Below are 23606 nucleotides of genomic sequence, written 5' to 3' on the forward strand. Positions count from 1 at the left end.
GCTTGCCTCCTTCTCATAAAGATAACATCATACAAACCTATGTTCGCAGAAAAAACAGTTAAAAATGAAGGGTGTATACAAAAGTGGACACAAAGCCAAAACTATCAACGTAGGGGAAAGCCTTATCAATATCGGAGAAATGCTAAGGCAGGGGTACCTGGGTGGCTCAGTCTGTTAAGTGTCTGCCTTCAGCTCAGGTCATGATGCCAGAGTCCTGGGACTGAGCCCTGCATTGGGCTCCCTGCTCTGTGAGGTGTCTGCTTCTCCCCCTCCCTCTGACCCTCACCCTGCTCTTGTGCTCTCTCTCACTCTCTCTCTCTCTCCCAATAAATAAATACAATTTTTTTGAAAAAAGAAAGAAATGCTAATGCAGGTAAGAATGGTAAAGGTCCGCTCTGGCCACTTTGCCAGCTTGCTGGGAGGGTCATGAGGTGGCAAAGGTGAACTTACTTGGCAGCGGCCACCACACCAGCTTCCGCACCCTCTGCACGTTCTCAGTCTGACCCTGTGACTTGGGAAACCTGCAGAAACCTCCAAGTTCAAGCTGGCCACTGCCCTTCATCACCAGCACCACCACCACCACCACCAACACACTGGACACAGAGCCTGGCATGTGACAACCACACTGGACTTGGAGGTCACAGGACCTCAGGGACTAATCAGATGTCTGACCTCAGACAAACCTTTAAGCCTTGTCGGACTTGTTTCTCATCGGCAAAGTCAAGCTAATAATATTTCTATCGCTGCTGTTATGAAGCAAGTAAGAGAATGTGCATGAAAGCAAACTGTAAATCTCCTAAGAAGTTATGACCACTCATTTAATAGAGAAATACACACATTCGAACTCCTACTATATGCCAAGGAGGTTCTGGGGGTAAGGCTGTGAACAAATCAAGGTTCACCTGCTCACGGAGCTTAGAGTCCAGCAGAAGAGAATAAGAAAGTAGGTATAATTGCCAGGTGGTGATAAATGTTATGGGAAAAACCCCCACAGGTTAAACACATGTGAAGTGAAGAGGGATGCTACTGCAAACAGCACATTTGGAAAGGTCACCGCGATGAGGTGAGCAGAGGCACCTGAATGGAGGGAGAAGGTGGCTCCCGGAGGACAGCCTGCAGGACGGCACTGAGATGGCAGCAGGCTTGAGGCACCTAAGGCACACAGACAGGCCACCACGGCTGGGACATCACTGTGCTAGGCACTGGAGTAACAAAGAACATCGAAGACAAGGGGGCTGGAAGGTCTCCAGATGAGTGCCCTTAGGAATGGGGAGATAAAGCCGGGCCTTGGGTTAGTGAAGTACTCCAGTAGCTGAAAGTCGTAAGAGAAGCAAAGGCACAGAGACAAGAATGACGACAGTAACAACACAACTAACAACACTCCCTATGAGCCACGTGATGCGCCCTGCACTTTCACCTACACAATTTCATGAGACTCTTACATAGCCTTATTGTCCCCAGTTAACAGATGAGAAAACCGAGTCCAGTTACCTAACATGCCTTGCGTCACAAGGCTGGTAGGGCAGGACGTGGGCTCGGGCTGCCTGACCGCTGAGGCTCACCCTCCCCACTGCACTGATGGGCATTATGCAGGTACGGAATGTGGGCAGCTCAGATGGGCAATCTTGGAGGGAGCAGGAGAGACCACCAGAGCAGCTGACAAACGGCAGACTAGGGAAGGCCCCTTCGGGAGCCACAGCAGCAGATGAAAAGAGATGTTTGAGAAAGGTTAGCCAGTGACAGGGGAGAAGGGGGAAAGTGAGAGCAGGTGCCATCGTCCAGGGGGAAGTAACTAAGGCCAGGGCTAGAGTAGGGCCCAGAGGGATTCAGTGAGACCTGGAAGGTAGAAAACCAACTGGCCCTTCATATGTCATCTTCTGGAAGCTCCAGAGAATTTGCAGAGTGACTTTGTTTTTGGCCAAGTCCCTTGAGATGTTCACCTGACACTGGTTACAATCCTAAGGTCTTCTAGCTCTTTGCAAGTTTAATAGTACTGACCTTACTTCCCAACCTATTGGCTTAATAGGGTTATTGAAGTCATCACTCCCAAACTCTGCTCACAGCTTTAGCTAAAAGGTCTGGAAGGCCCCTCCTACTGACCCTTCATTTTGACATTATTCCAAGCAGATAAGGCATTCAGGCATTTCGGTCACAGAATTTATTACCACTAGAAATTCTGGAGAATTTGATAAATGTAGGGTTTCAAACTTTTGATTCTAAAAATGGTCTAAGAATCTTCATCCTACTGTACTTCGTGAAATCAAAATCTCTTTTCTGACAAAAGAGGAGACATTCATGATTTTTTCAGTCTGAATGCACTTATTAACTCTTAGCCCTTTCTTCCCCTTTCTTAAGTGCCTAGACAAACAGCACAGTATAACAGAGCAAAACCAACCAAATAAAAACCAAGATGGGAGTTAAAGACCCGTGGCCTTTGCTCTGGTTTGATCACAGAATTAGCTATGCAGGTGACAGCGTTTCTGGGCAGAGGCTTCCTCACTGATAACAGGAGAAGGCTTGCTTAGGTAACCTTCCCAGCTCTATGAACCCATGATCTGCAGTGATCTCTTTATTTCCTCAGAGAGGGAAAAATTAAAACAAAACAAAACAGGGAAGTGATGAAAATGTTAAAATAATGTATTTGAGGAAAGACCTCCAATGAAGAACAGAGCTTCTATCATGCTATTTTTAGAATGTGAGCTGCTTAAGGACGGGGACCACTTTCAACTTACTTCCTACACAGACATTGAAGGAGAGACCGCACGTGTGGTGGGCAGGGTAAGAGGGGGCTTGCCTCAATTCTGGATGGGAACAATGAATCCCCACGCAGGGCAACCCAACAAGCGGATCCACAACTGGCCTGGCCTGTGCTCTTTTTCATGTCCTACCGACTTATATTCAAGTTGAGGCCACCTCACCAGACGTAAATCCTGCTCAGAGAGGCACCTTAAGACCAGTAACTGGCACTCTCTCTCTGGCCAACAGGGGAATAAAGAACTTCTTGGCTCTGGCTACTACTGGCACTGTAGCGGCTAGACGTGGAGCTCCAAGTGTCCCAGACTATAGGATGGCAAACAAGGAGGTACACAGGGACTCTACAGTTGCGCCTCAGGAGTCTGGCAGTGTGGTCGGCAAATGGGATTGCCCACCAGGCACATTTTAGCAGAAATCAACAAAATCTCACTTGCTAATGAAAGCAGCTAAATGGCATGGAGTGGAGGATATATGAAATTTGGGAAAGCTTCCATCAAAACAACCAGGAGTCAATGACCAAAATCGACAGCAGGCGGGACTCTTCTGGAACAATTACAGCCGGGGCCTCCTCCCAGTGGGCCCCTATTTACATTCAACTATTTCCAAGGTAGAGGAGAAATGGCAAGTCTCCAGAGCTACGGGTGCCCACCTGGTGGTCCCCACTACGGATTCAGGCACAACTACAGAGTCCAATACTGTGTCGTCAGCACAGTATATGCTGTGTATATGTACTATATAATTGGAAAGGCCCGGTACAAGGAGAGAGTAATTAGCAGAATTAGCCGACTCTCAGGAGCACCGAGGAGGGCTGAGGGGCACAGGGCCGGGGGCAAGCGGGGGAAGAGAACACAGCAGCCACATGCTTCTCCTAACGTATCTCACAGACTGTTCGGTGCAGTGAAGAAAGAGTCTGGGACTCCCGCTGCCTGAGCCCAAGCACTGTCCTACCCCATTTCCCAGGGCTAGACCTTGAGCTCCGTGCTCTGGCTCCCGTCACTACCTCGCAGCAGCACTGTGAGCACCACAGGGCACTGCCATGCTGGGAGTATGTAAATTAGGGAGGTATTATCAACAGGTATGCAATGACTCACCAATGAGGCCTCATTTAATCCAGTTCAAATAAAAGATTTTGTTTAAGAACATGGGAACAGCACTCTCTACAAGGATGCTCAGTGGTCGCGTCTGCCTCCTCCTCTTGCCCTTACCTCCATGCCCCATCAGCCTACTGTGCCAGGGGTGTTCCTGGAGATGGACACTCACGCTGTTAAGCCTCCTTGTCCCCTTCTCTAGGAAGCCCGCGAGCTCTGCTCTCTGCCTAAAATGTCCTTCATCCTCTCCACGACCATGCATATCCCACCAGTCTGTGATGTCCCACTCTCTGACCATACAGTAAGCAGCTCGATTCTCCACTGTTCCACACTTTGTTCTAGAACCTTTGTACGTCACCTGTCTCTGTTTCAAATCTAAACATTTCATTTATATCCTCTCACCAACACTTCAAATATCTTGGGGGTAGGAACCATATTCTACCTGTAACACCTCCACAGAATTATGTACTTGTACCACGCTAGGCTCATAATAATTACTGAAACGTATTCTCCTTTTCTACTCGGAAAAAGGGCTGACTGCAGAAGGTCACTGGAGAAGGCTAGCTAAGGCTTCTGAAGGTATGTACTACCTTCTCATCAGCTAATTGCTTTAGTACAGAAATGCCAACATGCATGTACCACTTTACACCGACTGGGCTGGCTGAAATAAAAATGACAAGAAGAGCTGGTGAGGATGTGGAGAAACTGGAACCCTCATGTATTGCTGCTGGGATGTGAAATAGCACAGCCGCTCTGGAAAACAGTTTGGCCGTTCCTCTGAAAGTTAACTGCGGTTACTACATGACCCAACAATTACACCCCTAGATGCACACACAAGAGAACTGAAAACATACACCCACTTAAAACTCGCAACAGATGTTCATACACCTGAAGTAGAAACAATTCAAATGTCCATCCACTGAGGACTAGATGAACAAGACATGGTCTCGCCACACTATGACGATCATGCCATGAAAACGAACGAGGTACCGTTACATATTGCAACACAGATGAACTCTGACACCATGGTTAGGTGAAAGAAGTCAGATCCAAGAGGCCACTTACTGTATGAGCCATTTATGTGACATGCGCAGACCGGGCAACAGAAAGCAAATTAGCGGTTGCCCAGGGATGGGGGTGGGAGGTGGGAATGAAGAGTGATTGCTGATGGATGCAGGGTTTCCTTTGGGGAGACAAAATGTTTTAGAATTATATGATGGTGATGGTTGTACAGCTCTGTAAACAGAGTAAAAACCACTAAATTGTATACTTTAAAAGGGTGAATTTTATGGTTATGAATTATATCTGAATTTTTTAAAAAACAGAAAAACAAAAAACAAAACTAAAAACCTTGACACAGAAATGCTAGTAGGCTGCTATGATCCTCAGACTTGAGAATATACAAAAGCCACATGGGGTGATTGTTAAGTTCTGCATTCCCGGGCTTCCCTGACACCGCCACACAAGTCATGGCCCAACGGGTTCCATGTGGAATCCGGTAGCCTGCATTTAACAAGCACACCAGGGGATGCTGATCCTAGTTACGAGCCATGAAGCAGGTTTCTCAAAACACAGGTATAATGAAAAGAAACTATAATTTAGAATCAGAAGAACAGGATTCACTTTCGGAACCTGCTCCTTTCTAGTTATATGACCTCAGTCAAGTCACGTAACTGATCTACTCCTGAGTTGCCCTAACTGTAAACGTAAAGAAGAACATCTTCCTCCAACAGCGTGCGTGCGTGCGTGTGTGTGTGTGTGTGTGTGAAGTGTCTGGTAGTATACACAGCACACAGTTGGTGTGCCATACACACTGGTGAATCCCTGTCAGTGCCAAGTCCATTCGACAAACATTGTCAAGTGACTATATAATCAGAAAAGCCCAGTACAAGGAGGTAGTAATTAGCAGAACAAATTTTTAAAATAATCACTTACTGGATTTTGCAAAATATGAAACAGACGTTAAAAACCAAGCATCGGGATGCCTGGGTGGCTCAGTTGGTTAAGCAGCTGCCTTCAGCTCAGGTCATGATCCCAGCGTTCTGGGATCGAGTCCTACATCGGGCTCCTTGCTCAGCAAGGAGCCTGCTACTCCCTCTGCCTCTACCTGCCACTCTGTCTGCCTGTGCTCACTCTCTCTCTCTGATAAATAAATAAATAAATAATCTTTAAAACAAAAACAAAAAACCAAGCATCACTGTTTGCACACTATTGAAATTAGTCTATCATTTTCCATGCCCCTGACCGTAAATTTGGGACTCCATCAGGAAAAACAAAAACATGTATTTAGTCAGTTGATGACTATAAAGGATCTCTAAAGGCTACCTGGGTAATAAAAGTCATACCTGTACTCTACTTTCTTTTTTTTCTTTGTGTCTTCTCTTACCAAGCAAAATGGAAGAAATAGGAGGTTACCACGCATGTTCTGTCACATCCCCCAAGTGTCTCTCTGTTCCCCGGGCCTATGGGAAATAGCCTGTGGGAAGGACTTAAGCAAACAGTGGGTTACCTTCAGGTCACGGTGGATGATAGGAGTCTTGCACTGATGCAGGCGGGCAACGGCTTCGCAGGTGTCACAAAATATCTGGAGCACTTCATTCTCTGTAAAACCTGTTTGTAGGCGCTGGTTCATCAGGTTGACCACCTGGCCTCCTGCGAGGGGGCACAGAGCAAGCAGGAGGTTAGCAACATTCTGACTCACCACTCATCCAAGACAATGAAAAGGCTGTCCACAGAAGAACGACCTGGACAAAGGTCACTGGCTGAGCCATGACTGCAACCCAAGTGTCTTGATTCCCAGACCCAGACTCATCTTCTTACAATCCAGGGCCTCCTCTGATGCAGCAAAACCCATTTATTTTATAAAGTACTCCAGATGTGAGCTACCTTCGTGACATCTTGAAGATCAGTAGAACGATGGTCTGGTCCTGCTCTAGCCACTTGATAACGCTGTCCCTGTTTGTATGGGATGAGGCCACAGGTTCAACCTGCTGTATTCTTTAATAAGAATCAGACTACATAAGAGACCCCAGAAGCAGGAAGAAGACAGCTTTCTGGTCTGCAGTTTAGGAATGGCTTGGTCTCTCTAGTCTCACTCACAACTTGCTGCCGAAAATGCAGATATACTCCACCAATATTTCATCTCCAGGACCAGAAGACTGATGACCTCACTTACAAAATTATTCAGATCCCTAGATGCTCCCACTGCCTTGTCTCGAAACATTTTACCATCCAAAAAGGAATGGACAAGAGGAAACAAACTGCCAAGTTCAAATTTGGTAGTATCTTATAAAATTGGCTTAGGGTTATTAGAGAATTGGCGGAAATTATCAGTTAACATTACATTTTGGGGATTAACCACATATTTGATTTATAGACAGCATCTTTAAAGGCAAGGAAAATTCAGTGGAAGTATGGATGATTATAAAACAGGGCACCAAACATTGAGGCAGTGACCCAAGCTTGTAAGTGGCAGTTGCTCAAGCCAAAAGAGCCAGACCTCCAAACTGGTTGTATGAAAGGCAGTCAACTCTGAATCAAGTCATGCTACAGTCTGTATGTCCCAAGATAAAGGCTGCTTGAAACTCCAAGCTTTCAACTACTTAACTCCACTGTTCACAGCGGCGTCATTTGAGTATAGCCTTACTGGCAATTACAGCTTGCAAGCAAGGAGAGGAAAGGTCATTTCCATTAGACGAAAAGAATTATTTTCCCCCATAACACAAGGACGGAGGTGTGGGTGGGGAAGAGAACACATGAGAGAGGGAGTGGGAAGGCTGAATCCTTTCTGCGGTCCATCTGGAGTTGGGACTTTATTCTGTGCCTTCATTGCTTGTTTTAAAGCATCACAGATAACACATTCCTCCTCACCCTCATACATTCTCTTTCACATACAAGCACCAAACCTGCCTAAAGCTAACAACAGAGGAGTTTTGTATTATCAACCACTTTAAATCGTTTGCCATAAAATAACCAAGAGGTGACAGCAGGCTCTGTATCTTTCAGTCTCACAGTCTGCACATCTTTAAAACCACAACAACAGACATTAGGGCACAGAGCACATTCACTGAAATGAGCCCCGTGCCCTTGACAATCAAAGTGCCAGACAATGGGAGCTCAAGGTCTGGGTTATACACTTACCCCTACAGAAGTCCATCAGAATGAGCACTTCCCACACATCCCCACTGCTCACGTTGTTGATACTGGAGTCAATGTAACCGACAATGTTCTTGTGCCCTGACAGGTCTCTCTAGAAAGAAGAGTTGAGAAATATAGTATTAGATACAGACACCAGTAGGGACAGAAGGACCGCGTCGGTTCCCTTAGCAAAGATAATTTAAATACAGATAACCTTAACCGCAAAGGTAAGACTGCAGAGGAGGGTCAAGAGCAGGTTTCCAGTGGTCTCTGAGATTCATGGCCAGCTCTTCAGTCAACAGTTCTATAGCCCTACTAAAGTGCAAAGCGCTCCTGAACGAGATTCTGGAAGCATATGCACACAGGGTGCCTACGTGCTTGTTCTCTCAGTGCTCCCTGTAAGTCGGGAGCAAAGACGCCCATCTCCAAAAGTTCTGCAGAGAGTACGAGTCAGACAGTATGAATTATTTAAACATGTGAATTTTTAATTCAGAAAAAAGAAACTGGTGGGGTTTTTTTCCCTGGCTGTAGGTACACAAGTGGATGCAACATGACTTTTAAATTGTTTGTACTGTTTTTCTCCCTTTAGGAAATGTATGAAAAGAATAACCGCTTTACAACGTTCTGAATGGTCGATGGTGGCATCCCAACCTAAACATTTTGCTCATAATTAAGCCTTTCAAGTCAACCAGATGGAATATAAGATGGGTCCTGTTTCTAGCTCTCTGGTTGGAACTGCATATGCTCTCTCGGGGCTGCTTACGGAATTCACTGAGCCAGCAAATGTTGATGGAGCACCTCCTGTGTGTCAGGACCCATTCAGGCACCAGAGGCTGCCTCACACCTTGCTATCCTTATTTTAGCATCCCTAGAGGCAAATCTTTGTAACGATGATGTTTAAAATCCAATGTCATTAAGAAGAAAAAGTGAGCAAGCTGGGTAGAAGGATTTTGTACAAATTAAAGATTAAAAAAAAACGAGTTTTAATAAATTGTTTGAATTTAAAAAGGGGGAGGATAGTGGAAATGTAAGTGGTTGAGTCACCAGACAAACATGACGGTTCAGGCCATAAAAACAGTAACTACCACTGCACAAACTGGAGATCTGGCTGCTTAGAGTGACATATAAAGTCTCTTTTAATCTAAAATTATATACCAAAACAAGAAGTCTCATGGTATCAAATGAATATACCTGAACCCTGAGCATCAAAGTTAAAAGTCATTAGAACTTTCCTCTGAGTGAGGGAGTGAGAACGACTGCTGCTTCAGAAAGGTAGACAAAAATAGAAATGGGACGGCTGGCACTGACAGTGGGGAGTCACTGGAGCCCCATACAAGAACAGTTTCAGAGAAGGGATGGGATGGGGGGAGGGAGAAATGGACTTGCAAAGAGTTGAGCACGTTAAGAGCTGGCGAGTATAGAGGAGTCTTCTGGAACATTTTGTGCTCCAGAGAGGAACAGCATTGCCAGAAGGAATCCTCGGGATGAGAGAGAACTGAGCATGGGAGAGTGTAAGGAGCCAGGAGCAGAAACCTTCAGCACAGAGGAGAGGACAAAGGATAACTGATGGAACCTAGTCCTGCAGGAAGAGGGGGTGGGGACTGAGGGCACCATTAAAGGGACTGGTCTTAGAAAGAGGAACAGGAAGGAAACGAAATTAGATATGCATATTCGTTTATAGCTGGAGAGGGGGAACTTCAGTGAGTTCAGTTCTATTGTTCTGTTTTTGGTAGAGAGCAAGACCATGTTTGCAGTATAAGGGAATGAGAAAGCAGCTTGATGAGAGAAATAAAAGGCTTATAGCAACCACTTTGGATGACAGACAAAGGAGATGATGAGGCAGAAAAAGCCGTCTCTCAAGTTCTGCACAACAGAACGTGATTTCAGGGTTCATGTTGTAGAGCCCCATTCTTCCTCCTGCTTTTTACTCTCATCATCAACTCTTCAAAAACTTTATTTCATTTACACAGTCAAGGAAGGAGGAAGAACTGGAGAGGAGTTCTGAAGCCAAAATAGAGCAGAAGATCATGTTCTCCAAATGTTCACAGGAGGAATGAAAGACTAATGTTTCCACATTAGTAATTTGTCTACATTTAACTGTTTGAAAAAGAATCTGCAATGTCACCTCTGATTTGCCTCACCCCAAGAGGAATAATAAAGACTGAGGAAGGAAAAAAAAAAAGCATTTGGTAGAGCCAAGAGGAGGTCAAGAGCTATTAGAAGACCCAAACTGGATAATGAACATCTGCAGATGGCATCCTAGAACAGTTGCCAACCCGTTTGCTGATCAGTTCAAGTCCAAATTCCCGTTCATTTTGTCTTCTGCAGAGTTCCTGAGAGACAACCAAGCAGAAAAGATCTCCTCTTCGGAGGGAGCCCATGGCACTCACTTTTAACGACCTGATAACGCAGCAATATCTCAGATTTTAGAGTAACATCTCACTAGTCTGCAACTGATAGAGAAGATCGATTTGAATGGCTGTGAAATGCAGAGAAGACCAAGAGGAAAACTTACTGCAAAGGGAAACTGACTCACATGGAGGGTGCCCTGCCCCGTTCGTAGCACCAATAGGCCAGAGGAGGCCCAAGTATTCCCTGGCTTTGGTTAAAAGCCCAGTTCCAGACTTGGAAAACAGAAATGGACACAGAGGTATGGGACAGCACCCACACAGTTTTGGAGCTCAATTCCTCAGGAAAAGGCAGGATATAAGGAGGATGCCTTGATGCCCTTGGCTACAACTCTTATTTGGGGTACACGGAGATAAAAATCAATATTTTTGAGTGTAAGTCAAAGCGTGATTTTAAGGGGAGTGGGAAAAGTTCAGTTAAATTATTGATCAGATCAGTTTATATTACATGATTTAAAGAGTGGTAAGTCTAAGGAGTGTGTATTGTCCTTTTAAACTTTATATTTAGATCACCATTACAGAGGACTAATAAAGTACTGACATAAACATGCTATTAGAAGACCTGCTTTATTAAGTAGATATTTTAAATGATTTGTAGTGGCCTTATTAATACATTTAACTGTTTGAGATGCTAAAAAACTTTCTTCATAAATCCATGCGAAAGCTGCCATTTGAAAATCATGCCTTTAGCTTTGCGCAGTGGCAGCATTGTCGTCAATGAGGTTTATCCGAGGTGCGATTATTGCTAATTGAAAATCATGCCTTCAACTCAGATCTTATAGTTTATCACAAATCTCAAGTTTATCTGGGGCCCTAATTAATGATGCTTGTAGCACAAAACAGTATTCTATCCTTATGCTCAAAATTCCTATAGCAGGAGGATTCAATCCCCAAGTAAGTACATCTATAAAAACCTTCATATTAAGCTCAGGAAAACAAAGAAGATAGCATTCTAAAGAGCATATCAGTAACATGCGACTCACCTCCAGACAGTAAAAATGAGTATGGTATATAACTAATTTCCCTATTTATTTGCTCAGGTCACCCTTCCTTGGAATGTCAGCATGATATCTGCAAATTCCCAGTACTGACAGAGCTTGTATTTGCAAAGATTAAGTTCCCAAAAAGATAATTTACCTGCTTTGACCCTCCAATCAAATATTCAACATTTTCTGCTTTTTATGACTCAGCACTGTTCCTACTTCTGGGATCACACCATGGTTCCACAGAGCTTTTTAAGCAAATTTCAGCTTCTTTTTAACTTAAAGGTGAAGGAATCCAGTTCTAAGGCCTGAAATTTGTTTATTTCTCCTACTGGATGCTTTTTTTTTAAAAGTTAGGTTTTGTTTTGTTTTGTTTTTTTAAAGATTTTATTTATTTATTTGATAGAGAGAGAAATTACAAGTGGGCAGAGAGGCTGGGGTGGGGGGGAGCAGGCTGCCTGCTGAGCAGAGAGGCCAATGCAGGGCTCAATCCCAGGACCCTGAGATCTTGATCTGAGCTGAAGGCAGAGGCCTAATCCACTGAGCCACCCAGGCATCCCTCTCCTACTGGATGCTTTGTAAAAGTCTACTGCCTTACTTTTCTTTGCTCCTTTTCCCCTCAATCACTCTAAATTTCCTTTAAAACTCTCTTCAAGGAGTTATTCACAGGCCCAGGAAAACATCAAGTCCAGCACAGTAATAAAAAGAAACACTTCTTTTTTTTTTTTTTTTTTTTTTTTAAGATTTTATTTATTTATTTATTTGACAGACAGAGATCACAGGTAGGCAGAGAGGCAGGCAGAGAGTGAGGAGGAAGCAGGCTCCCTACTAAGCAGGGAGCCTGATGCGGGGCTTGATCCCAGGACCTGGGATCATGACCTGAGCTGAAGGTAGAGGCTTTAACCCACTGAGCCATCCAGGCGCCCCAAAAAAGAAATACTTTGAGATCTAGGCTAGTCCTGTTATTCTATGAAGGCCAAGGTATTTGGGCTTCTGCTTACATAAGAAGTCCCAAATTCGATTCTCGTGCCCACACTCACACTGACTCTCCCGTTCCTGAGTCTTACTCACTAGTTAATCCTAGTTAGTGAGTAAGTGAATACTTAGTGAGTTAGTTAGTGACTAGATCTTTTTTTTTTTTTTTAAAGATTTCTATTTATTTATTTGACAGACAGAGAGAGATCACAAGTAGGCAGAGAGAGAGAGAGAGAGAGGAGGAAGCAGGCTTCCTGCTGAGCAGAGAGCCCGATGCGGGGCTTGATCCCAGGACCCTGAGATCATGACCTGCGCCAAAGGCAGAGGATTAACCCACTGAGCCACCCAGGCGCCCCAGTTAGTGACTAGATCTTTAAAGTCATCTAAAATCTGATTTAGAACAGTGCTGCTCAAACTTTAACAGGCATATGAATCACCAGGAGATCTTGTTTAAAAGCAGATTCCAAGCCAGTAGCTCTAGGAAAGGGCCCCAAATCCTGCTCCTCAGTGGCACTTAAAGTAGCAAAGACCTAGAACAGTGCCACTCAAAATGTGGCCCACAGATGTGTGCTGCTTAGTAAATTGTTACCAGTGCAGAAGAAGAGAAGAAGCTTGCTCCTGGACATCAATCAATTTAGTAACAAAGCAAACTTATTTCTTTTCCTAGTGATATTTTACCTATGAGGAATACAGTTCCTTGATTTACATTCTGGCACAACATGCTCTGAATAGCACCCATATGCTTACAGCCAACTGATTTTTGAAAATGGTGCCCCAAAAAAATACAATGAGGGAAAAGTAAGTCTTTTAAAAAAATGATGCTGGGACTGTAAGGGCCTAGTTAGCCAGAGTGATTCCATCTGGCTGAACAGTGATTTTGTTTATACAGTAAAACTTAAACTGACCCTGCTCCCCCACCCCCAGGGAACTTACTTAAAAACAAGTCCTGGAAACCAGTCCCAGGTAACAAAGCCCAAATACAAGGGTAGGTCAGGCCAGTTGGAGGTATCCAATCAGTGGGGGCGCATACTGTCTCCCTAGCTACCAAGGAGTATGGGCCCTGCCCTTTGGGCATCTTTTGGGCGCCAATTCTGACCAAGGTGATAGGCTAGTTCAAATATCTACTATAGGGTAAACTGTAATTCAATTGGTCACTTATGTGTGACCTAGCATGATTGTGCAGCTTTCTCTGTGTGTTACAATCTCATTGGCCACCTGTGCATGGCCAGGCCCAACCACATGGCCTTTGCCCTTAAAAGCTAGTCTGTAAGGCAGAGAGGAGTCGCCTCTTTGCAAGAGATGGCCCTGAAAGGTCGGTTTGATTCTCGACGCTAGGCGCAAAATAAAGCTTTGTTTGACCTTTGCTTTGTAACAGTCTCGTTCCTTTAATCATGGACCCATTATTGGGGGACCTTTCAGGACAACTAGATTATCTACATGCAAAAGAATAAATTAGATCCCTACCTCATACCATTCACAAAAGTTAATTCAAACTGGATCAAAGATCTAAAAACTCCCCAAAGAAAATATGCACACAAATCTTCACGGTGTTCGATTAGGTAATAGTTCTTAGATCTTAGATATACCACCTGAAGCACAAGCAATCGAAGGGAAAAAAACAGATAAACTACACTTCATCAAAATTTAAAAATTTAGCACTTCAAAAGACACTAATAAGAAAATGAAAGACAATGCAAAGAATGGGGAAAAAATAATTACAAACCATACACCTGATAAAGATCCAGTATCCAAGCTATATAAAGAACCCTTAAATTCAACAATAAAAAGACAACATAATGTAAAAATTGGCAAAGAATGTGAATGGACATTTCTCCAAAGAGCATATAAAACTGGCTGATAAGCACATGAAAAGATGCCCAATGCATTAATCACTTGGAAAATGTAAATAAAAACCACAATGAAGTATCACTCCAAACCACAAGGATGGCTATAATCAAAAAATAGAAACAATAAAAAATGTTGCCAAGGATGTGGAGACTGGAACCTTCATACATTGCTGGAAGAATATAAAATAGTGAAGATCCTGTGGAAAACAGTTTGGCATTTTTTCCAAAAGCAGAGTCACCACTTGATGCAGCAATTTCATCCTGTGTATATACCCAAGGGAAATGAAACACCATGTTCACACAAAAACTTGTACACAAATGTCCTTCGCAGCACTATTCATAATGCCAAAAACCGGAAACAACCGAAATGCCCCTTAGGATAAACAAAATGTGATACACACACACACACACACACACACACACACACACACACACACGGAGTATTATGCAGCCGTGAAAAGGGAAAAGGTACTCACACATGCTATCACATGGATAAAGAAGGCACCCATCCGTGCTAAGCATGGTTAAACCATAAATATTATGCAAAGTGAAAGAAGTCATAACAGTCCATATATTAGATTATTCTATTTATATGAAATGTCCCAAACATATACCAGAAAGTGGACTATGCTTGCCAAAGACTGTGGCAAGGTGAGTATGAGGAGTGTCTGCTAACAGGGATGGGTCTCCTTCAGAGATGATGAAAAAAAAAAGTTCTGGAATTAGATACAAGGTGATGGGTAAATGACCCTGTGAATATACTAAAAACCACTGAATTATATTTAAAAGGGTGAATTTTTATCTCAATTTACAAAGAAAAGTAGCATGACAAGCTAGGGAAAAAATAAACACGCAAGAGGGAGAAAGAAAAGGAAAACAAGGTTCTCCGAGCAGCACTCATCCAGAGTAGTCAGGCAGCTCAAAATGTAATCTCTGCTAGAGCCTTTTGAGAAGCAGTTTTCTTACAATAATGTCACTTCTTTGGACCCTCAGCCCGACTGCAGACAGCTTGTATTGTTGATGAGTTCTTCCCTACATCCAACTGGAAACTTCCAGCTCTTGTTCCTAGACTGTCCCCTTCAGAGCAAAAAGAGCAAGTCTTCTTTTTTCACTTTCTAAACAACTGAAATATTATTATTTAGACTGTAAATTTTTTCTTCTCTAGGTTAAATATACCTATGTTCATAAACAAGTTTTTTTTAGTTGCATCACCACTTAAATGCTTCGCTTTGTCTGTATCCCTTTGACAAGAATGGCCCCAGGAAATGAATGGAATACTCCAGGTGTGGTCTGACTCGTGCACAGCAGACCAGCATCATCACCTACTCTTCATTTTATTAACATAGCTAAAAATGGCATTTTTATCCTTTTGGCAGCTGCATTACACTACACATTCATATTGAGTTAATTGACCGCTAAAATACTAGCCTTTTTCCATTTTACACTGCTTTAAATCTCTGCCTTCCCAGACCTATACTTTTAAAGTTGTTAAAATAAAAATTCAAGTGTATGACCTTGCCTTGTTATTTCATCTCATTAGAATCAGTCCATTGCTCCAATTCATAAGGATCATTTTGGATCCCGATTCTATTACCCAATGTAGTGGTTATATTTTCCAACTTTATATTAGGTACATAATTGATAAGTGTGTCTTCTCTTTAACCAAGTTATTTGCTGAATGTAAAATAACATAAAACTAATGGTAAGCTGCGGGGCTGTTTTCAAAAAAAAGCTTTCTCCAAATTAATATCAAACCACTGGTCAGGAACCTTTATACACAGTAGCTATTACTCCTGGAATCCAGCCTAGACTCTCCAACTTGCTCACAGACCTCTGGTGAGTGTCCTTACCCAAATGACACAATTTTTAAGAGACTGGACTTAGTGCACTCCCCTGAGCTTCCCAACCAGAAACCCTCCCAAAAAGGCCATGATGTTGATATCACATGGTCTGCTCTTACGCAACCTGAAGGTTCTTTGGATCCCTGCTTCAAATAAGTAATACACTAACATTCAAAAAGAAAAAGGAAATTATTTTCTACTCCAGTACTCATCCTCATAAGGAACCCTCCCTGTTTCTTTCCCATTCTCCCATTCACCCTCCCTCCCTATCTCTCGCATCCTTTCAGCGTTTTGTTCAGGCAAATCCAAACAGTATATATTATGCATTATGTACAAACACACATATCTTTTCTTACACAAAAAAACAGCTTCAAAGCATCTTTTAAAATAATCTGTTCCAGATTCTTGTCCCCCATCAATCCTGATGTCCCTACTGTGCACAATCTACCCTCCTTCTCATTTAGGAATATGGAAACATTTTCTTGCCTCAAATCTTCTGAGATCTCTTCTGCTGAAAGCAAGGCTTCAAATGTCACTGGTGGCAGCTCACTGTCCTCACTATCAAGCTCACCGCAGATGGAATCCATCTGGGCCAGGAGATGTGAACACAGAACAACACTTGGTACATCTTGGGCTTCAGTTCTTACCCCTTTAAGTCTGAAGCTAATTCATCTTTTCCTGCCTTTGGGTAAAGGAATCTGAACTCCAAAACCCAGCTTCCAATTGTCTGCCAGAAACCCAAATCCCTTTGGTTCCATTAGGGCACATGTCCCAAATGTTATTGAAGGCCTCCTACCAAACCCTGGTAAATGGTACACGGCATTTGTCAAAATAAAATGTCTCTGTTGAAACCACTAACCATTCTTGAGTTTGGGTGCGTGCAACACGCACATCCTCACTCTGCTGTCAGTGCAGAGAGGATGCTGCTTCTCCAACCACTAACACACAAGCCTTAGCCCGTTATAAAGCATGTTGCCTCCTCCAATTCCTTTCACAATTTTGACACTGTTTGAGAGAGGTAGGGTTAGGGTATGGCCTCTATCTGAACAGAAGTCTGAGCCTAGGAGGGCTAAAAACATTCTAGAGGGCTTTTGATTAAAATGGTAAGAAAAAAATTTTTTAAGTAAGTTGAATACTTCCTTTTATTGCTGCTTCCTTCTAAAGTCTTACTAAATGATGTAAAGAGTTTGTTTTTTAAAAAGCACAAACTAGGGGTGCCTGGATGTCTCAGTGGGTTAAAGCCTCTGCCTTCGGCTCAGGTCATAATCCCAGAGTCCTGGGATCGAGTCCAGCATCAGGGTCTCTGCTCGGCAGGGAGCCTGCCTCCCCTCTCTCTCTCTGCCTACTTGTGATCTTTGTCTGTCAAATAAATAAATAAAATCTTTAAGGAAAAAAAAAAGCACAAACTGAAGACGACTTCCATTTCCGGGAAAATGGAGTCAAGGTGCTTTTGCTTATTCTCCCTTCTAAGTACAACTAAATATAAATACTCTGGACACTAGAATAGATTTTAAAAAGCATAATAAGAAGAATCTGATATGTGGACAGAAAACAGCCTAGCTAGAAACTTTAGAGCCCGAGGAATAAAATGATGGTGAGCTGCCCGAGTTTTCTTTTTGTCCCATATATCCCAGACTAGAAACTGAAGCAACTGGTGAGTTAAAAACACCAATAAAAGCTTGCTTTCTCTAGCCAAAGCCAGGAAAATGCAGCCTGGAAAGAGAGAAACTCACAGACACTAACTACTCTATTCCAGCCAAAAATCACAGAAAAAAACTGCAGCCCCTCCCTGCAGACACGCCAGCAAAAGCCAAGGGGGGGGGGGCCAGACTTCCACCTTCACATACACACTATATCTACGTATATAACGTAGTCTTGTATAACTAATATATGTAACATTAATTAGAATATTTAAAAGCTATACAAAGAAATGGTCAACAAATACAGGAAAAGATGCTCAACATCACTAAGCATCAGGAAAGTGCAAATCAAAATCACAAGAAAGTAACACTTCATGCCTGTTCGGATGCCATTATTCAACAAACACACACACACAGACAATAACAAATGCCAGAAAGGATCCCTTGTGCGCTGTTGGTAGTAATATAAATTGGTACAGACACCAGTGGAAAACAAAAAATTAAACACAGAATTACCATATTACCATATACCCAGCAATCCCACTTCTTGGTATATATCCGAAAGAATTAAAAGCAGGATCTTGAAGAGATATTTGCGCATCCGTGTTCACAATAACAAAGGTGTAGAAGCAACCTAAATGTCCACTGATGGATTAATGGCTAAAGAAAATGTGGCATATATTTATAATGGAAAAGGACTCGACCTTTAAAAAGAGAGAAATCTTGTCATTTCTACAATATGGATGAACCATGAGAATATTATGTAAGTGAAATAGGCCAGTCATAGAAGGACAAATACTGTATGATTCCACTTACATGAGGTACATAAAACAGCTACATACACTTTGCCAACAGTTAAAAACACTGTGCACTTAAAAATGGTTAAGATGGTAAACTTTTAAGTTATTGGTTTTGACCACAATAGAAAAATTATTTTTAAAACATAGAGTAAAATTAACATAAAAATTTAAGTATTGGCTTAAAAACAAAATGAAAGCTTCAAAGTTGAAATAATAGTTGCTTAGTTGATAATCTATGCAATATATTCAAATGAGCTGAACATTTTTACCCACACAAACCCTGCACACAGATGTTTATAACGACTTTTATTCATAGTTGCTAAAACTTGGAAGCAACCAAGACGTTCTTCAATAGACGAATGGATAAATTGTGAAACATCCATACAATGGACTATTATTCTGCTCTACAAAGAAATGAGCTATCAAGCCATGAAAAGACATGGAAGAAACTTAAATGCATATTAAGTAAAAGAAGCCAATCTGAAAAGGCTACACACAGAATGACTGCAACTATATGATGTCCTAAATAAAGGCAAAACTATGGAGACAATAAAATAAAAATCAGTGGTTATCAGCGGTTGGGCAATTTGGTGGGATTAACAGGCAGAGCACAGGCAATGTCTGGGGCAGTGAAACTATTCCATACACTATAATGGTAGACACATTTTATACCTTTGTCAAAATCCATAACACAATACCAAACTCAATGTGTAATACCAAATTAACCTAAAATAAACTATGAACTCTAGGTGATAATGATATGTCAATGTGTCAACTCTCACCTCAAGTATCTAGGAAAAAAAGAACAAAATAAACAAAATAAGCAGAAAGAAAGAAATAATAAAGAAGTATAAAAATAAAAACCAATGAAATAAAAAATGGAAAAATAAAGAAAAATCAATTAAACAAAGCAATGGGTCTTTGAAAACATCAAGCAGCAAACCTCTAGCAATACCAACAAAGAAAAAAAGAAATAAGATACAAATTATCAATATTAGGAATGAATCGGAATTTTTTTTTTAAAGATTTTATTTATTCATTTGACAGAGAGAGATCACAAGCAGGCAGGCAGAAAGGCAGGCAGAGACAAGGCTCCCTGCTGAGCGGAAAGCCTGATGCAGGACTCGATCCCAGGACTCTGAGATCATGACCTGAGCCGAAGGCAGCAGCTTAACCCACTGAGCTACCCAGGTGCCCCTGAATCTGGATTTTTATCACAGACCCGGAACATATTAAGGGATAATACAAGAATATCAGTAACAGAGAACTCTACATGCATAAATTGGACTTAAATGAAACGGACCAATTCCACAAAAATACAAACTATTACAACACACCTAATATAAAGGATAAATTAAATAGCCTTATAAGTATTAAGGAAACTGATTTTATAAATTAATAACTGCCAAAAAAGAAATTCCCAGGCCCAGATGGTTTCACTGGAGAATTCTAACAAATGCTTAATTGAAGAACAAACACCAATTCTACAAAATCTTTTCCAGAAAACAGAGAGGAGGGAACACTTCCCAACTCCCAACTCGTACTATAAAGCCAGAACTACCCTAATACCAAAATCAGAAAAAGCTTAATAAAACTCCCAAAACTACAGGCCATTAACCCTCACTATAGCTGTAAAAATCCAAAATATTAACAAATAGAATTCAAAAATAAAGAAAAATAATTATAGACCATGACCAAGTGGGGATTACTACAAGGATGCAAGTTTGGTTCAATATTTGAAAATCAGTCAATATAATCCACCATATTAAAGCTAAAGAAAAAGAAATATCACATGAGCATATCACTCGATGCAGAGAAAAAATATCTGACAAACTTCAACACCCATTCATGTTTAAAAACTCTTAGAACAATAGGAACGGAGGGAAACTTCCTCAAATTTATTTTTTTAATTCATTTTAAAAAACCACAATTAAACTTATGGTTAATAGTGAAAGTATTCTTTCTTCCTAAGATTGGAAAGAAGGCAAGGATGTCCACTCACCATTCTTATTCAACACATAGTACTGCAAATTCTAGCCAATGCAAGAAGACTAGAAAAGGAAATTAAAAGGATACAGATCAGAAAGGAAGAAATAAAACTGCCTCTCTTTGCAGGTAACACAATGGTCTATATAGAAAATCCTAAGGAATATAGAAAAAAAATTATAGAACTAGGGGTGCCTGGGGGGCTCAGTTGGTTGAGTGGCTGCCTTCCATTCAGGTCATGATCCTGGAATCCCAGGACTGAATCCCACATCAGGCTCCCTCCTCAGTGGGGAGTCTGCTTCTCCCTCTAACCTTCCCCCCTGTCATGCTCTCTCTCTCTCTCATTCTTTCTCTCCCAAATAAATAAAATCTTTTTTAAAAAATTCCAAAACTAGTAAACAAATTTAGCAAGCTACAGCATAAAAGGTAAACACAGAAAAATCATTTGTTTGGGGCACCTGGGTGACTCAGTCAGTTAAGCGTCCAACTCTTGATTTCAGCTTAGGTCATGCTTTCGGGGTTGTGGGATTGAGCCCCGTGTTGGGCTCTGTGCTCAGTCAAGAGTATGCTTGAGATTCTCTCTCCCTCTGCCCTTCCCCCCCACACACACTGGTACTCTCTAAAATGAATGAATGAATGAGTAAAAATCAATTGGTTTTCTATATACTAGCAATAAACACATGGACACCAAAATCAAAAATCCAATACCATTTATAACCATTCAAAACAAAACCAAAAAGCTATGTCAAAATCTAAGAACATGTACAAAGCCTCCTTAACGCTCATGAAAAAAATCAAAGATAGAAATAAACGGAGAGATGCACCATGTTCATTTATTGGAAAACTAAACAGAAAATATGTCAATTCTCCCCCAAATTCATATATGACTTTAATGGAATTCCTATCAAAATATTTGCAAGACATTCTGTAGATAAGGATTATTCTAAAATTTATGTGAAAAGACAAAAAAATGAGAATAAGTAAAATAATTTTAGGGGAAAAAAAAGTAGGAGGAATCAGACTTTTTATAAAACTACAATAATCAAGGTTGTGTGGTATTTGGTAGAGATAAAGGCATATAGATTAATGGGAACAGAACAGAGGAGGGTTGGGGCACCTGGGTGGCTCAGTCATTAACCATCTGCCTTCAGCTCAGGTCATGATCCTAGAGTCCTGGGTTTGAGCCCCACATCTGGCTCCCTGCTCAGCAGTAAGCCCACTTCTCCGTCTCCCACTCCTCACGCCCCAGCTTATGTTCCCTTTCTCGCTGTGTCTCTATCAAATAAATCAATAAAATCTTTAAGAAAAAAAAGAAAGGGGTGGCTCAGTGGGTTAAGCCTCTGCCTTCAGCTCAGGTCATGGTTCCAGGGTCCTGGGATCGAGCCCCGCATCGGGCTCTCTGCTCTGCGGGGAGTCTGCTTCCTCCTCTCTCTCTGCCTGCCTCTCTGCCTACTTGTGATCTCTGTCTGTCAAATAAATAAATAAAATCTTTAAAAAAAAAAAAAAAGAAAGAAAGAGGACGTTCTAAAGATGGACCCTCACAAATATGCCTGACTAATTTCTGACAAACATATTCAATGGAAGAAAGACAGCCTTTTCAACAAAGGTTGCTGGAACAAAGAAGCAAAAAATAAACCTCAATAAAGGTCTCGCACCTTATATAACATTAACACAAAATGGACCACAGACTTAAATGTAAAACGTAAGACTATAAAAATTTTAAGAAAAAAAGACAAAATCTTCAGAATCAAGGGGCAGGCAGAGTTCTTAGAAATGACACCAGAAACATGTTCCACAAAAAGAAAAAATAGATTAAACTGGATTTCATCAAAGTTAAAAACAAAACAAAAACAAACAGAAAGGTCTTAGGAATTAAAAAGCCTGATGAATAAAAAATTCAACAGGGTGCTTGGAATGTAAAGCTGAGGAAATCTGCCAGAAAGTAGAGAGGGGGAAAAAAAAGAAAGAAAAAGAAAAGAGGAAAACACAAAATATTAGAAAATCAACTCAGGAGAACCAACATCCAAAATAACAGCAATTTCAGACAAAAGGAAGACAGAAAAGGAAATCACCAAATGACACAGGCCAAAATTCCTCACAATGCAAGGATAGGAGTCTCTTGATTACATGGGGACACCATTTATTAATAAATAATAAATGTACACAGCAAGGTATATCATCAAGGTATTTCAGAACACTGTAAACAAAGGGGAAACATTAATTTCTAGGGGGGAAAAATGGGTCACACCCAAAGAGCCGATATTAGAATGACTTCGAACTTCCTATGCACAACAATGAAAGCTAAAATACATGGTACAGCCGTGCTTTCAAATACCTGAATGAAATGATTTCTGAGCCAGAATTTTATACACAAGGTTTCATATGTGTGAGCATAAAATAAAGACACTTCCAGTCTTTTAAGATCTCAAGAATTTACCTACTATGCATAAGGAAGCTACCACAGGATAAGCTCCACCAAAATGAGGAAGTAAAGCAAAAAAACGGAGTCAGGCAATCAAACAAAAATGTGAGGCAAAGGGATAACTAAGAAATTCCAAGATAAGACTGTAAATTGGGCCTAGAGAGCAACCGAACCAGATTTCACTGAGTTAGGAGACTAAGATTTCTTGAAGATAAAATGGACAGAACACATAAATGTTTTTAAAAGTTTTGTTTTTTTTTTTTCTTTAAATGATTTCTACAGCCTAAGGAGAGTTTGGGGTTAAACTGCTGAAAAGTACACAGGAAAGACAGACCTAAAAATTGAAAAAGATCATTAATTCCAGTGAAAACAGAGTTATACAGAAAAGCAATAGTAATCCTAGTCCACCAGAAGACTCTGCAAGAACAGTGTTTTCATACACGTAAAAACTAATACTACTGTGACTAACATATTGCCAAAACTTCTTGCAGCAGAAAGGGAAGTGAGCATGATTGCAGGTATCTGGGGAGAAGGGTGTACAGGGGATGAGAGAGAGCTAAATTTTTGCTTTCCATACTATATATTGCCTAAAATGGAGAAAAAAAAAATCAGGAACTAGCAAGATCAGCATGTTATTCTGAAACATATCAAATGAATCAACCAAAAGTGGTTGTCTCTGGGACGTTGCAGTGACAGAAGAGGGCCCCTCAGGGAAGTGCTTGAAG

General features: G+C 41.5%; 1 protein-coding gene and 1 pseudogene across 16 annotated transcripts in view; one reads left to right on the top strand and one right to left on the bottom strand.

Annotated features, from left to right (window-relative positions):
* Positions 1 to 23606, bottom strand: part of AAK1 (AP2 associated kinase 1) — a 174186-nt gene that overhangs the window by 67888 nt on the left and 82692 nt on the right. For all 16 annotated transcript variants that reach the window (XM_059187880.1, XM_059187881.1, XM_059187879.1 and 13 more), the window contains exons 4-5: positions 7983 to 8091; positions 6352 to 6494 (exon numbers count right to left, since the gene is read on the bottom strand). In XM_059187880.1, coding sequence (XP_059043863.1) covers positions 6352 to 6494; positions 7983 to 8091 — 252 coding nt within the window. The remainder of the gene's footprint in view (positions 1 to 6351; positions 6495 to 7982; positions 8092 to 23606) is intronic.
* LOC131808636 (U4 spliceosomal RNA) lies at positions 11076 to 11225 on the top strand (annotated as a pseudogene).

This window comes from Mustela lutreola, chromosome 9 (assembly GCF_030435805.1).
Source record: "Mustela lutreola isolate mMusLut2 chromosome 9, mMusLut2.pri, whole genome shotgun sequence".
In the NCBI taxonomy this organism is placed as follows: Eukaryota; Metazoa; Chordata; class Mammalia; order Carnivora; family Mustelidae; genus Mustela; species Mustela lutreola.